This window comes from Poecilia reticulata, linkage group LG4, assembly GCF_000633615.1.
Source record: "Poecilia reticulata strain Guanapo linkage group LG4, Guppy_female_1.0+MT, whole genome shotgun sequence".
NCBI lineage: Eukaryota > Metazoa > Chordata > Actinopteri > Cyprinodontiformes > Poeciliidae > Poecilia > Poecilia reticulata.
This window is the reverse complement of record NC_024334.1, coordinates 15980532-15997498: the sequence shown is the minus strand read 5'-3', so window position 1 is coordinate 15997498 and position 16967 is coordinate 15980532. Positions and strand designations below refer to the sequence as shown.

Here is a 16967-nt window from a genome sequence, read left to right as displayed (position 1 = left end):
CACACACACACACACACACACACACACGCACACACACACACACAGAAAGTAATTTTTCTTGCCCAGTGATGAAAAGCTCATTAAAATAGGCCTGGAACAAACAAAGCTTTTCCTGTGAGGCCTCTTTTCAAATTCATTTCAGAGTTTCTCACTGTTTTAATCAATTAAATCAATTAATCATTCCTTGGTGGAAAAGACATTCTTTGCAATCTTCTGTGGGCTTTTTTTTTTGTTCCATCGTGAGTGAGGCTTGATGAGAGTGTCAAGAGAATGTGGCTGAACCCAAGGTGGAGTATCGCTGGCTTTGCCAAAGGGAAATCAGCTAGATGCAGCGCAATCTCCTCAGAGCCACAAGAATAATTAAACAATTAAAGTCAAGAAAAAGATCATCTTTACACATCCGTAGCCGGAGGGGGTGTGGGGCGTCGTTTTGTCATGTAAAACCTCAAAGCCCGGTAACTTCTCTCTAAGTCAACTTTTTTCACCGGTGGCAATCATCTTCACTCCTGCACCAGATGTTTCCTGCTACGGCTCTTTTTACTCAAACCAACAATGACTCATGAAAGTGCGTACCCTCCCATCCCCCCTTGAACGTGTTCGTGTTTTGTCACGCTTCAACCACAGACGTTTCATTGGAATCTCATGGGATAGACCAGATTAACACACATGGTTGTAGGTCGTTTTCAGAAAATAAAAGTCTGAATGCTCCGATGTGTGCTTTTATTTCACTCGCCTGAGTAGAGGTTTATCAATGCCCAAAACTCACAAGACAAGATGATGTTGAGTTCACGAGAAAAGATTATTACTTTCAAGAAAACTTCAACGATCACATTAAGGCCGAAAAAAAGGTCCTGAGGTTCATCCACTCATCGGTTGTTATAGCAATGCTTTCTGCCTCTTTCAGCGTCTGAACTACTTGCATGGCTTAGGTGTTGTTTACATCCTGTCTTGTCTGTGACTCTGTTAGCATTTATAGTTCCTACTGTAAGCCAAAAATGCTGCCAAACAACATCTGTTGTTACAACTTCAACAGGCAAAGCCATGATGACCATAACTGGCTAGCGCTCATGAGCTAGCATAGCACTCACCTCAACAAGAAACATTGGGATCTTTTCATGTGGTGAGATTTTGTACGACAAGATCTCGTCACACTCCAACCTTAGTCGATGCTATAGAAAACAAGTTTTTGATTCATTACAGATGTAAGTTTTTGGTGGCAAGTCTAGCTTACCTTTACATCTAGAGACTTGAATGTTTGCTAAATCTTTGTAACCTCAGTCATGTCAGACGGAGAGCATAGACAGCAACTTTCAACTCATGCCACAAGTCTGGACTTTGACTGAACCACTTCCAACACATGTTTTGATCAGAACAATTCCACTGAACCTTGACCTAAATGTTTAGTGTTGTCATGTCGCTTTGTGAGCCTCCATACTGGTATCAAGCATTTTGCAGTTGATTTTCTTTCAGGATTTCCTGTCTGTAGCTCCATTCATGTTAACTTCTCACCAGCTTCCCCGTTCCTGTTGAAGACGATCATGCCCACAGCATGATTCTGCCACCACCTTGTTTAAATTGTGGGGATTGTCTACAAGGTCATTTGCAGTTTTAGGTTTTTGAGAACACACATCACTTTGCATGTCCAGAAAGTTCAGTTTTGGTCTTAAATAGTAAGTAGGGTTTAATAAAATGTAAACTATATTTTAAGAATTTTTTGGTTTTCTAATTCGAATATAAAGCTGTTGCCTTACAGCAGGGGTGTCAAACTCCAGTCCTGAAGGGCCGCTGTCCTGCAGTTTTTAGATTTGCCACAGGTACAAAACACCTGAATCAAATGGCTTAATTACCTCCTCAGTTCTCCAGAGCCTTGCTAATGACCTAATTATTCTATTCAGGTGTGGTGCAGCAGAGGCACTTCTAAAAGTTGCAGGACACCGGCCCTCGAGGACTGGAGTTTGACACCCCTGCCTTACAGCAAGAAGGTTCTGGGTTCGATTCCCGGCCTGGGGTCTTTCTGCATCGAGTTTGCATGTTCTCCCTGTGCATGTGTGGGTTCTTTCCTGGTACTCCGGCTTCCTCCCACAGTCCAAAAACATGACTGTCAGGTTAATTGGTTTCTCTAAATTCTCCCTAGGTGTGAGTGTGTGTGTGCATAGTTGTGTCCTGTCTGTCTCTGTGTTGCCCTGTGACAGACTGGCAACCTGTTCAGGGTGACCCCGCCTCTCACCCAGAACGTTAGCTGGAGATAAGCACCAGCACCCCTCCCGACCCCATTAAGAGACAACGGTGTATAGAAAATGGATGGATGGATGGATATTTCGAATATTTTGTTTTTCCTCACGTTGGACCCATATGCTACATTCTGTTGTGTCGCATCAAATCCCAATAAAATTAACATAAAAGTTGTGTTTGTAACCTAACAAATTATGCTAGGGTATATATACTTTGCCAAGGCACTCAACATGCAACAGAAAGAAAAGTTCTTATCTCTCTTTTAAGAAGTGGCTAGATACCATACAGCAAAACAATATTCTCATCAAACACGGTCATAGATTAAAAAACAGCCTGCAACAGTGAAATAATTAAAGGATCTCAGCCAAATCGAGGTCTTGCAGATTAGCCTTAATAGGTGTTGAAACCAATGACCTGCAGCTTAATGAGGTTGTAAACGACAGCCGATCTCGCTGCTATTATTCTCAGTGACAGACGATGGCGCCACTACGCAGCTGTAAAGCCCTGATATTTCCCAGAGGTTGGAGTCACCCTCAGTAAACTAAGTAGTTATTGAATGTCAACTAATTAAACTCTGACGTGAGGTGAATGTAACCTACTGCGTGTTGCCATGCAGCTTGTGGCGCATTTGAAAATGTTCTTAAAGGGAGCAGTAAGAATAAAAGCAGAGCTGCTTTCGTTGTGATCCTACCAACCTCTAAATCGTTTAAATAACCTATTGTATACAGTTAAATAAATATTTTCAGTATTATTATCGAAACATTAATTAGAAAAAAAGTATAGAATTAGAACTTAACTTAAACAGATGCTATTTATTTATTTATTTTTGTGGCTTTTGGCTCTTATAAGCTTGTTTTCAACACACACCTTTGACATACCTACTCCAGCCTCTCTTACCTCCGTTTCCATTCCTGCATGTCTGTGTGTCCAGTCAATATCACTTCTCCCTGATTGGCTGAGATTGTTTTCCTCCTAAATGGACTGCGAGCTGATTGGCCGAGGCGTCGCTTCCGTCAGACACCTAAGGAGGGTTTTTACTGGAGATTTCTTGCTGTCAGCGACACATGTAGAACAAGCTGCTTGCGGGACGCACCGACCAGACGAGACCAGACTAGACGGAGTGCGGACAGTCAGTTTTCATCTTCTCCGCCTGCCTCGCTCTTCCTCCACTTCCACCTTTTTTTCCCTCCTTCTACCCCCTATTTTTGCCACAATACGCACTTCAAGCTTTTTGGGGAACGTTACGGCATGCGGAGACCTCACACAACGTCTTGCTGTGGAATCCTTTCGTTTCTAAGCAAACAGAAAAAAGCAGTAAAGCGGTGACAGCAGAAGGGGCGAACATCCAGTGGAAATACTATCTGAAAACTCCATTTGCTCTCTCTCTCTCTCTCCGGTCCGCGCGCTGCTGCTGCTACTGCTGCCTGTGAACAAACCGACTCGGGTTGTTCAGCGCTGGGTTCCGCTTGTCGCGCGGAGCTCGAGGCCAGCGCGCGCGGTACTGCGTCCACGTAATTCTTTCATTTCTTTCATTTTTTTTTTTTTTTTTAACTGTACTTGCTTTTGGGACCAACCTGTTCAACTGCGTCGCCAACTTTACTGCAATTACGCTTAAGAAAAACAAACAAGGTGAGTATTTGAGTCCTGCAGCTACACGGTGTGTTTATGTTTTCCGCTGGAATGCTATAGTAGTATTACATTCCGCCTGCGCCTTTTATGCTATCATGCTATCACCTATTATGCAATTTCCACGCTATTACTCCATAATAACTCCAATATGAAGTCGCATAGCTTATTTTCCATTTCGAAGAAGCAGCCACGAGCGTTTTCATCCCTCTCCCCTCTATTGTATTTCTACGTCTTGGTCTCTTTGCCCAAATTGAACGGTCGTGTAATTACTTGAGTTAGCCCATTTAAGTTAAAAGCCAACCCCCTTCCACTCTCTCACACAGGCACGCACACACACGCACACACACACACACACGTCTTTCGCGCTCCTCCTCCCTCCTGCCCCTTCTATCCCTCAGCTAAGAAAACCCCCAGAAACTCCCTCCCCTAAATGAAACTTGACTATAGTCTGTCCTGCTCATCCAGGGGGTCACTTTCAGCTCTCTCTTCTTTTTTTTAATTCATCTCCTTTTAGATCTAATCAGCACTAAGGTAGGCAGTGGTTTGTCCCTAAGAGCCATCGCTAATGGGCTTACTGAATGCTTTTCTCTATCTCCCTCTCTCCCCTCCCTTCCTGTCCCTCTTCTCCCCCCCCCATCCTAACTCTAATTGGCCTACCTGGCTTTCAACAAAGATTTTTTTTTTCTTTTTGCTTTATCCTGGCGAGTCAGGCCTGATCAAATTGGTAGGGATTACATCTAAAAGAGCTCCACATTAATTTTGTGGTTGAATCATTAGATTACAGTCATTACAGCAGGTTTGTCTGCAAAGTCTCAGTGCTGGGCTGTGCATGTCTCACTCTTCTCCTGAAGCTCCAGCTAGTATCAACTGCTAGTAAACAGGGAACTGGAGTGACAAAGCTTCATCCGCTTCTGCTTTAGTGTTTCATGTTTGAGAAAAATAAAATGACTGAAAAGAAGATAAGAATTTATTAGGATTGTGTTGTGATTTTTGGATTGAAAGTTGGCATTAGAGCGGCGTATTGAGAAAGCTGGACTTTGCTACCTGTTAATAGATGAAATTACTTTTTTTCTTCTTCTTTGTTTTAGTTTGCATAAATTATACTTAATGATGAACCAATCAGGCTTGACCAATACCGATTTTGTGTTTTGATTTTGGTTGCCTGTCCTTTGAAATCTTATTTTTTTTCGCAAATACCAGATCCCGACTCATTCTTCAAATGATTATGGCGAGTGTAAATCTCAATCTTCATCTGATAATTTATTCCTAAATTGAAAAAAAAAAAAAAAAGTGAATGTGCACCAGTTAGTCGGTCAAGGAAAGGCCAGTTTTGCCTTCACAGCTGAAAAAACTTAAGTAATTGCACCAGGACTTAGAACTTACTACATTTGTTATCCATGGACTCATATATCAAAGGTGAAAGTGATTATATTGTCATGCACTGTGCGCAGATTAATAAAAAATAAAAAAAATCTGATAACATTGGTGATGTGTGAATAAAAAAAAATGGAATTAGATCTCCAAAAAAATCAGAAATCGGTGTTGATGCATCTTTATAAACATAAGGTTAGTGCTGCCAATTACAGTGTTTATAAATCTGAGGAAGTGGGAGTTTGTCGCTTTGATGCATGTAATGAATAAGAAAATAATATATGACGATCAATAATCGGGGAAAACTGGCTGATTTCGACCCTCGCCGATTCATTTGTGCATTGGTATTTTGCTGAAATTTTTCTCTCGGGTAAAAGGTAAGTCTGACATTGACCTTTTCTGTTTTTTTTTTTTTTCTTAAAGAGACGATGGTGAATCCCGGAGGCAACAGCCAGCCACCAGCGGTGGGGACGGGTTCCCTGTCCTGGAAGCGATGCGCTGGCTGCGGGGGCAAAATCGCTGACCGCTTCCTCCTCTACACCATGGACAGCTACTGGCACAGCCGCTGCCTCAAGTGCTCCTGCTGCCATGCCCAGCTGGGCGAAATAGGCACGTCGTGCTACACAAAAAGCGGCATGATCCTCTGCAGAAACGACTACATCAGGTGAGGAAGCCAGGACGTTTTGTGCTCAATTTCGTCCTGCTTTTAAGTGTCAACAAGTTGACTTACTGACAGAAGGTTTCCGAGCAGGTTGAAGGAGCACCAGGATAAAATTGGTGGGATTTTTCCCTGTTTGGCACCACTGAGTCAAACAGTTTTTGTGGGTTTTTGATCAGTTTTCAGCAGAGATTTCTTAAACTGTTGCAAGCTGGGCAAGAAAGTGGCGGTAGCCCAGGGCCACAATTTTGAGTGGGGCTCCAAAGATTTGTAATTTTTAATGAATGGATGTTTTGCAAACATTACACTTAACTCAAAACTCAAAGGCCCCAATCAAATGAGTTGTATTATTTTAGGGTTTTCATTAATATAAACAATATTCAAGCATTTGAAATTGATAAAGTTAGTCACTTTCTTTGGAAACAATATGGAGTTATTGGCTACAGGACGTATTCAACCTACAATCAGTTCATACCTACTAATGTATAGGGGCTACCTGTTAATGTCCTGTAATTTGCATTAGTAAAATATTTTTTTCTTTGTGGAGGTAGGGATGGGTGATACAACATTTTTTCACAATATTTTTTAGTCCTATTGTGATAAAGGTAAAAATGATGATAAAACCAATGTATTACTTAGTTTTTAAATAACTGCATGACAGAATTCACAGTACCACAAACAAATTAAGTCTTGAAAATCATTCCTATTTGAAAGAATCTTCTTCAGGATGCTACATACTTAAAGACTTGTGAATTATGTTACTAAACTGACTTAATTTTTTTTTTCAAATTTACTGACATTTATTGATGCCCTCATGGGAAAAAAAACAATGGAGAAAATAGTAAAAACATTTTTTAGGCTGTTTTTTTTTTTACATCAACTGGAATTTATCGAGGAAATGCTAACTCAAAACTCTTATGACAAGAATTTTATCACAATAAATTATAATACGATAAATGCCCACCATTAACTGGAGGACACCAAAACCGACTCCAGCCCCAGGGCCCCACATCCTTTTACATCCGGCCCTGGCTGCAAGACAGTCAGAGATGGATTTTGGTGGAAACTCAGGTTGTTTCATGTAGCTTTTGAGTGATCTAGCAAAATGAAAACTCACAAAACATATTTGGTGTGTTGTAAACATGAATAAAAAGAATTGGGTTGTTTCACACCAACAACCCAAAGAAAGTTATACATTCCCTCCATGGTTGATGTGCCGAGTTAGACGAAGACATTTTACTTAACAGATCAAATCATAGTACATCAGGTGAACCACTGAGTTGTAGATGTGAGTTATAGATAAGGAAATGACACCTGATCTTGTGAAATTAGTCAATCTGGCTCTGAATTCAACTCTGAATCTTTTCAGATACCACTGAGAATGGGTGGGCGTCATATTAGAAAGTTAAAATACAGCTCAACTCAATGTTTTAGTGAAGACGGAACAACACTGCAGTCAACAGGGGGGGAAAAAAACAACCAAAAAAAAAAAAAACTGCACAATTAATTGAAATGGTAAAGTGTGGCTCTCAGCTCCTACTCCCACCTCATAAAAAACACAGGGAAGTCAATGGGGTACTTCATTCATAATGGTACTATAACATAATTAAAACTGGAAAGCCGAGTGCATACGTGTGTGTGTGTGCGTGCGTGGGCGTGTGTGTGTGTGTGAGGGAGAAATGGAGATTTGGGTGTGAGTGTGTATGTGTGTGTGTGGATACACCTTTTCCACTTGTAATGAGAGCGTGCTTGGTTGGAAGAACTGAAAAGCATATTATGGAACGGAGAGATCTCTGTAGAGATAAGACCAGAAGTGGTGGTTGGTTGGTTGGTTGATGTGTTGGGGGGGAGAAGGCATGTGACAGTGAGTCTACACAATTAAATGCTTTAATTATAGTCCCCCCTCCATTTCCTTTAGTCCTGATGGGTTTTATCTAATGAGATCTGGTCCCTGGCTTGTATCCGCTACCAGTGACGTGTCCGAAATGAATGAGAGCCGCACCGCAAACAAAACATTTAATTAACCAAATTGGCTTTTGAGAGAAGCAGGAGAGAAAGACAGATAGAGAAGAGGGATTATTGTGAAGGCCATTTGCTCCCCCCCTCCACCTCCTCTGCTCTTTATCTTAAAGGGGCAGACTGACTTTTCCAAACAGAACATGCAACATATATTTTTAGGCATCAAATCCAGCTGTGTCTGGTCCAGAGGGCGGCACCTCAACTTCCAAGCGAAAGTTGCGCCTCGTGTTGTCTCCAGCCAGAGGTGATGTTATTTCTGTGGGCCGCTGGCTGGCGGAGGGGGGAATTAATTTACTCGCGGCTGCTGGATTCGGGAGAGAATGCGGTCGGCTTAATTGAATAAGCCAAGGTAATTAAATGGCACTTTTCCAATAGAACGTGTGAGGTAAATCTAATAGTTGGTTATTTAATATCACTTTGAAGTCTGCCCACTCAAGCACTATGACAGCATGAGAGAATGTGAACTTATTAGGGCCAGGGAAGAGGAAAGGAAAAAAAAAGGGGGGGGGGATCTCAGAAATTAATTAAATCGCATGCAATTTAGAGGAAACGTTTATCTTGATTTGTCATATCAGAATTAATTCAAGGCCTTCAATTCACTTGGGGCCAGATCTGTTACTCTGAATTAACCAAGTGTAATTTGGCTGATCCCACCCTCCACTTCCAACACACACACATACACAAACCCTTCTCTTCCTCCCTCAACCCCCTGCTCCCAAAACACACACACACAACGATCTGTGCCAGCCCTCCGTCATCCTCACAATCCCCCCCCACACCCTCCTCTCTAATGCAGCTCTTGCCATTATGCAAAGCCTCGCTTCAGTATCAATATGGCCTAGTGCTTTTAAGGTGCTTTGGCTGCTGATGTAGAGAGGCATTTTTAATGGACTGTGTTGCAGAAATCATTGTTGTGGGGGTAATTTTACCCTACTCAAAGGTCTCGGCGAACGAGGTCTGCATTTACCAGACAGCCCAGCAGCAAGCCATGCTATATTTCACCCAGCAGTCACTGCTGAAATGAAATCCAATAGTCATCGCCTATATACTCAACAGACAGCTCGGAATGGGTTCCTTTCTCTCTTTTTTTTCTGATTGTTGGTGTTTTGATATTTAATTTAATCAGATCTACTCGGAGAAAGGGATAAATCAAAGCGTTTTCTCTTGAAACGCTGTCAGTAACTGGTTTTTTAAAAATTATTATTATTATTATTATTATTGTTATTATTATTATGATTATTGTGAGAGGAGGGAAAGCAGAAACCAGATGTGTCATTGTAATTAGGAGTCCCCTTGGCCTTAATTATGCTGACCCGCCGTGTCGACTTCAGTCCCGAGCCGTGGAAGGGGGGCCATTAGAGCCCAAGTTCAAAATGCTACAGCAACTTAATTGAGCACCTAAAGGCCTGGGCTCCTTAAATCAAACAGTATCCAGAGCTGCCCCCCCTCCCACCACTCCTTTCCGTTCTCCCTCTACCTCTCCATTCCTGGTAAAATAATTAACCTGCTTCGTGTTGCTTCGTGGACCTTCGTAGGCTTTGTTTCAACACCTCTCAAAAAGCTTTCACGCTGATAAAACCCCAACGCTTTCTTGTGGAATCATTCTCGTATCGTCACGTCTCTTAAAACCAGTTATATATTTAAATATATACAAATAAATAAATAATATATATTTTTATATATATATACACACACACACACATTTGTTTCCGAGAGAGCCCAAAACTGGCAGCGTCGCGGCAACAGTCTCCATTTAATTAGTTTCTGAAATTGAGTTTTGACGGAGTCTTTCCAAACGATGCCAACAAAACAAAATTTGCTTCCGCCCGGTGCCGTCTTATTGAAAGCCGTTTTCTCTGAGAGCTCCTACTTTTGTTTTGTTTTTGTCAGTCGTATCTTAACGACCGCTCGGGGAGGAGAAGGGGGGATATGACAGAAACACGTATTATTCTCTCCCTGATTCCGTTTAAATACTTTTCATGAAGAAAAACTTCCTCAAGAGCGTAAAACGGACGAGACGTTCTTGGGTTTCCTGTTAATTTTATTATTATTTCTTTCAAGCCAAACAACTTTATCTGATCCACTGCCACCACCCATCCTTTTTTCATCCTTCTCTTTCTTTCTCTTTCTCTCTCTCTCTCTCTCTCTCTCTCTCTCTCTCTCTCTCTCTCTCTCTTTCTTTCTCTCCCCCTTCTCTCCGGAGCATGTCAGATGCTGTGGTCTTATTTGATTGCTTAGGAAAAGTGCAGTGATAGAGCAAACACCCAGTGAGATATGATGACAAATGGGTCCAGATCCCAGTAAATTACTTTCTGCTCAAATCGAAATTTCATTCAGTTTGCTGCTCACCGAGATGAAGTAATCTAAATTGTGGACTCAGAAGGAAGATAGAAGGGAAGCTGGAGCAAGCATTTCATTATCAAGAGGCAGAGAGAGAGAGAGAGAAGGTTAGGGACGAAAGAGATGAGCAGAAGCAAATCTAAAGTGTTGACACCATGATTGAAAAGGTTAACCCATGCACATTATATATCAACCAGAGAAGCTACGGGGTTTCTAATGGAAACACGGCACTGACAGAGCATTCACATGAGTCCTAATGGCGAAAGCTTTGCGTCCCTGCCTGGGTGTACAATCAAATCCTCTTAGCTCCTGATGTCTTATGTTCCTGCTTATTATTGGGTTGCAGAAAAGAAAAATGCAGTAAAAGTAATACGTAGTCTCAGCATGAGATGCTTGAGAAGAGCTTAAAAGGATTCAATCCTCCTGTTGATCTTCCATCTCTTCTTCTTCGTGTTTTCAGTCATAAGAGAGTCGAGACATGCAGAATAGAAAACTTGGCAAGCTACAGCGTGGGTTCCCACAGTTCATTACGCAAATCTACGCAGACGCAGAGTAACCCCCCTTCTTCTCACTCCGTCTTTTCTCAGGTTATTTGGGAACAGTGGAGCTTGCAGCGCCTGCGGTCAGTCGATTCCAGCCAGTGAGTTGGTGATGAGGGCGCAGGGCAATGTGTACCATCTCAAGGTAAAACCAAAACCGCCACCATGTACCCGTGTTTAGTGGTGTGTGTAAGTAAGTAATCTGGTTCCTCTCTTCCTGTCCCAAAGTGTTTCACGTGTTCCACCTGCCGGAACCGGCTTGTTCCTGGGGATCGGTTCCACTACATCAACGGCAGCCTCTTCTGCGAACACGACAGACCCACAGCGCTCATCAACGGCCATTTAAGTTCTCTGCAGACGAACCCGTTACTGCCTGACCAGAAGGTAAGGCCGCTGCACTGGTGGAAGTTTGTTATTAGTGAGTTATAGATTGTGAAATGAGAAAAGCGGGAACTGGCTTTGTTACATTTTAACTCAATAATTTATTCAAAGTTTCTTTGGCTACACTTTTTTGTGCTGTTTCTACAAAGTATTTAAAACTACATACCAGACTGGTGAAAAATCACTCAAGATATAGTTTGTCACAGATAGAACACGTGCCTTTGATCATGTGTGCATGACCAAAGTCATTTGTTCTAATATTTTAAAATCAGATTCCGCCTTTAAACGTGTTTATTTAGTAGTAGAATGCTACACGTTTCCTCCAGAACTCCTGTGGTCCTCTACCACTACTTTTTAGAGTCAGTTAGAACCAGAGAAGTTAAGCTAAGCTAACGTAGCGACATGTTAAAAAATGACTAATATTGGCTGGTATTAATGTTAGTGCTGATCTATCGTTCATCCCTAAATTTTATGAATAACATTTTTTTCTGACCAGCCTGGAATTTTACTGGCCTTGTCTGGCCCTGCCCCTTAAGAACATTTTCTGGGGGCGCCACTAATGCCCATAACTACAGTGTAGTAGTTATGGGCCACTAATGCCCATAACTACTACACCGTGACCTTTATCAGGTCACGGTGATAAAGGTCCACCGTGACCTTTATCACCCAAACACCTCAAAGTCTATGCCGAAACTCGACCACCATAACGTTTGCTAATGCCTGTTTGGTCGGCTAGCCTCTTGTGATGTCGCAGAGCAATAATTGGCATCCATGTTTTGTTTTGTTTCATTTTAAAAACGTATTCCATGAAATCCTGCAGAAGCTTTGTGTTGTATTGTCGTCGCACATTAGTTTGAGAGTATTTACAACAGAGAAGTACCTTTAAAGCATATTTTCATGACCTTGTGTGGATAAACTGGATCACCCCGGGCAGCTAGTGTATCACCAGAACCGTCATCACTACTTCCATCTTGATGTTTCCAGTGAAAGCAAAACAAAACGCCTAATCATATACAAGGATAACTTCATTCTTCAGAGTAACTCCATTCTGCCTGCTGGAGATCTAATCATTTCTGCCTCAAAACAAGGAGTTTTATTGATACACACAGGCTGAGAGAAACCTGGAAAGGGGGGGAGTGTTTGGAGTGTGTCATAGATAGACTAAAAGAGGAATCATATTATTGGGAGCATGCATTTCACCTTGAGTGCTCGTGCGAGTGGAGGAGAGGCAGAACTCCATTAAGGCCTTTTAAGGGCTTGTCACTTTTACAGATCGGCTCGCCGAGCTCTAAGAGCTCCTCACATTTAAATTGAAAGCCGTTGTATTATCTAGCTTAATTTTAAACGTCTGTTTAAGTCGTCAGCCACGCGCTAAGAGCGTCTCCGTTAGCACGGCCGGCGTAGTAAAATACGAAGCTTCATTGTTTATTTATGCCCCCGACATCAATTGTAGTGGGAGAAAAAAAAAAAGTGCTGCATTATTGATGCTAAAACGCAATCTGAATATTGGCCCCGGTGCTTTAATTATAGCGGAGAGAGGAGAGAATATTTAAATAAACAGAAACGCTCAGTGGATGCTTCTGTTAGCTCCACATGGGAAAACGTGGAGGATCATCCTGCTGCTCCAGCACATTGTGGCACGTTTAGCAGAATCTGGCAGGACTCCGGACCTCCGAATCAATACGGCACCAATGCATCAGGCCGCAGTCGTTTTGATTATTTGCAATTTTTGCGGCGATCATTTTTGAGCTCATATCTTCAACTTCCTTTCCAGCTTCTTCCTGCCTAATCTCTTTGTTCAGAGCAGACAAATTACCTCTCTCCAACAGAGCTCACTTTGACCCAGGGGAGGAAGACCCTCCCAGCGTCAGTCACTTTAATTAGCCCCCAAAGTCGGAGTTTGCAATTACTAATAGACTCAAGCCCTCCTAGTGATTTGAAGGATGAAGGGGAGGGGGGAAGTAAATCACCCCTTAGAATCACAGAGAAAAACACGAGGAAGATGAAAAAGTTTAAAGCTGTTTCTTTTTTCTTCTTTTTTTTTTGTACCAAGACAGATAATAGTGTTTCCTCCCCCTGCATTTCTGTTTCACAGGCTTGAGCACCTCCTGCAGTTATGCTGGAGCGTGCTTCTAATTATACCAAAGAGAATCGCCTCATGAAGGCACTTTTGAGTCGGTGCTAAGTAAATGGGACACCAGATGGTTTTCAAAGCCTGGCTGATCAATAAATTAAACACAGGCGCTAGTGGAAAATGTATTTATCAGGTGGAGGGGAGTGGACACGTTTAACACTTCAACGTCTTGCTTTTAATGCTGACCAAAGATGTTTGTTAGAGATGCACCAATCCAATGTTTATATCTTTATCAGTTCTGATTTCAACAAAAATGATAGACCGAGCATCGGTGACAATGCGCCTGAGATCTATAAGAGCACATCTATTCAAAACTAATTCTAGGATTCGTGCTTTGAGAGGTGTCATTGTTTATTATTTATTTTTATATTATATTTAGAATTTCTAATTGCACTTTCCGTACCATTTAAAAGGCTTGTTGCAGTTTATTTTTACATCTACATATTGTCCTGTGAATTTTGGACAGTTTCAAAATGCTTAAAAATAGATTTTGGTTAATTTTTTGTAAAATTATATTTGAAACTTTGAGATTTTTTTTATTTATGACAAAGCTAAACCAGGTAAGCTAGCCTAATACTGGTAATATAAGTTACAGAATTTCATTTGTAAACCTATATTTGTTGGACTATAAACTGGTGAATTTTGATACAGTTTGGAAACCTATCAAATTGTTTTAAATAATTGATGGTTTTGTTTACACTCTTTTCCTGTTGTCAGATAATTTAAACTACCTCTAGACTGTTTGAATAGAAAAACAGTGTGTGAATCAAAAATTGTTTCTGAATCAAATCGTTGCCCTAAAAATCTGAATTGAATCGCTTATCACAAACATTTGCATCTCTACTTGTGAAGCTATTGATGTATTTAAGTGTGCTGTGCTGTTAGTTATCAAATTCATTTGTAATTCAGTACATTTATGTCTGTTTAAATTGAAAAAAAAGAAATTTTAAGTCAATTCAGCACCGTTTTTTTCTGTATGAGATCGGTATCGACCAATACTAACTTCAGATATCAGTATGAAAAGTGAAAAAAGTGGATTGGTGCGTTGCTAATCTCCCATTTCTGTTTGTTTTTCGTGCTAGGTGTGTTAGGTGGGAAGCTGTGCAGGAAGCAGGATGTGTGCCTTCATTTTAGCCCTTCCTCATTGTCACCTGAGACAGCGTGGATCAGCAGCACCCCAGGCCCGTTCGCCCTAAAGGAACCCTCCGCCCATCTTAACCAGTAACCTGACTTCTCATCTCCGCAACCCTCAAGGCCCCGCCCCCTAACTCCCAGCCTTCAACCTTCGGCTTTTCCCCAAATCTGGGTGGATATTTGCACTTATTACAACTGAGACGAGAACGCTCGGGAACGTTTAGGAGTTTTAACACTGATCGTAATCAGAAGGGGACTCTCCAGGTAGAGAGGACGTAAAAGAAACCGACTGAGAGGATGTTGTGACTGAGCAAAGAGAAAAGTAAAAAAAAACAGACTAATTAGGTTTAAGAGTTGCAGACTTTTCAACGCTGCACATTTGTTTAAAAACACTTTTGGGGGAAAAGCGGGAACTTTTCTTTTTTTTCCCTCTCTTCCTTTTCTATCCTCATTTCCCAGAAACGTGGTGATTTCACTTTCTATATTTTAAGTGTTGTCAAAAAAAGGGGGAATATGTTCTCTTTCTGTTTTTGATTCATATATACATATATGTGTTCATATGTATATGTATATATGAATGGGGTTTAAATACAATATCTGTGGCATTTTGTGGAAAACAAATCATGAACACTTGTGGTGTATTTGTAAAGCTACCATGTATGTACAGTATGCATGTAAATGTTGTTGTCCAGGTGTGGCTACAGTACATCTGACCCCTGCATCCGGCTCCTTCCCTTTACACCATGGCAACCTGAAGAAGTTCTGCTCATAGCCAGAAATGTAGATATCATTCCCAACATATAAATGATGAATGAAAGAGAAATTTATTTGTGATATTTTCCGAGACATTTGCTCCCGTATGGTGTATTTAAATAATAAAAGTATTGGAAGATTTTAAAGCCTCCTCAATTTCATTGTGACTAGTATGTATATTTCTTAGGGAGAAATGTGCATTGGAGACAAATACCAACAAGCGCAAACTTGCAGAAACCAGTGAAACGCACTGCAACCAGCTGGAACTGCAAAACACACAAACCCCCCCAAATGCAACAGAAAAATCACTGTGCAAACAGGAAATGGGAGCAAGGAGGAAAACAACGCAATTAGTACAAAACAAACAAAAAACACAGCACTTATGTAATGCTATTAACTGGATCCACTAATTGGAAGGGCTCCAGACCACTAGGGGGAGTCGACAAAAATATCGTATGGGATCAGGCTCTCAATAACGACCATAGGAACATGGGCCTGAGTGTGTTATACTTCATGTCATTGAAAACATAGACATACTATAAGAGTAGACCCCGCATTGGCTGCTCCGGCGCAGGAAATACGGCGGTCGTCCCTCCTACTTTGCTCAACCAAAACAGCAGAGGATGCCTCAGCACTGAGGGATATTGTTGTTCAGATCGACGGATTATTGATGTGAGGGCTCCACAAACAACATTTCACAAGTAAGATGGACATATTATTGTGTATATTTTGTGATTAGAATATTACTTTACTGTATTTATGTCCACCGGTGAGATACCAGCTAATATTAGCTATAGTGCTTGGTGTAATACGGGGTTCAGCCCCGCTATGAAGGCTAACTGAGATTCTGTAAATCTAAAAAAATTAATTATTCTCTAACATTGACTTAGATTATCTGACACAATAGCCTACATTAGAAATGAAACAATGTAACATATATTATAAAACTTATATTGTGCGTTATTACATTCACCAGCAAAGTTTACAGAGGTGGTAAAGACTATTATTTATATGTAATTCTTTCACTCTGTCAAAAGTAAGATCGCTCCCAACATACATACATACATACATACATACATACATACATACATACATACATACATACATACATACATACATACATACATTATATATTATTTAGCATTAATCATTATTTATTTGTGTCATTATTAATCATTATTTATTTGTGTTTGTAGTTATATAAATATGTATTGATATTACTAAATAATTTATTAAATAAATTATGAACGGCTGTGTGCTTTGTAATATGCTCATCATACATCAATATCATAATATTCCATTCCTATTCTAGTGTTATAGCCACTAAGCATATTTAAATATTCTGAACTATGTATTAAAAACATACTTAAAAAATACAATTGTTTATAAATGTAGCTTTGATAGATGTTTGAATATGGTTTCCAGTAACAAAAAAGCGTGTTATGATCGATTAATGCGCTGATACGTCATTTTGCTTGCTAAACACGTAAAGCTGAGTGGAGTGGTGGACCGCTCCAAGATGGCCGCCTTAAATGTCGTCAGCGTCAATAGGCGAGAGCGGTCCATGAGGCGTTTATTCCTATGATTGAAACCCGCAGTCTTTGTGATACTGAACACGTAGCTGTTTATATAGGTTATACTACCTACTCCAGACTCCCCCCAGTGGTCTGGAGGACTTTCGCCTTTCGAAGCAATGGTGCACCTTTTCATTTTTCTAGATGTTTCTGCTATTTGCAGCATTTTTCGTTTGAATTTCTTTCTTTTCTATTTTCTATGA

At 40.8% G+C, this 16967-nt stretch overlaps 1 protein-coding gene across 1 annotated transcript; it reads left to right on the top strand.

The window, feature by feature from the left end:
- The first annotated feature begins 3284 nt into the window (after positions 1–3284).
- lmo4b (LIM domain only 4b) lies at positions 3285–15336 on the top strand. Its single transcript, XM_008407746.2, has 5 exons — positions 3285–3861; positions 5656–5896; positions 10837–10933; positions 11017–11172; positions 14386–15336. The coding sequence occupies exons 2-5, from the start codon at positions 5661–5663 to the stop codon at positions 14392–14394; spliced, it is 498 nt and encodes a 165-aa protein (XP_008405968.1). The 5' UTR covers positions 3285–3861; positions 5656–5660; the 3' UTR covers positions 14395–15336.
- Positions 15337–16967: the final 1631 nt, after the last annotated feature.

Bases quoted from the DNA above. Each gene is read 5' to 3' on its own strand.
- lmo4b (XM_008407746.2), top strand. From the start codon at position 5,661: ATGGTGAATCCCGGAGGCAACAGCCAGCCACCAGCGGTGGGGACGGGT. The intron at 5,897-10,836 runs GTGAGGAAGCCA...GTCTTTTCTCAG, and splicing joins TGCAGAAACGACTACATCAG to GTTATTTGGGAACAGTGGAG. The intron at 10,934-11,016 runs GTAAAACCAAAA...CCTGTCCCAAAG, and splicing joins GCAATGTGTACCATCTCAAG to TGTTTCACGTGTTCCACCTG.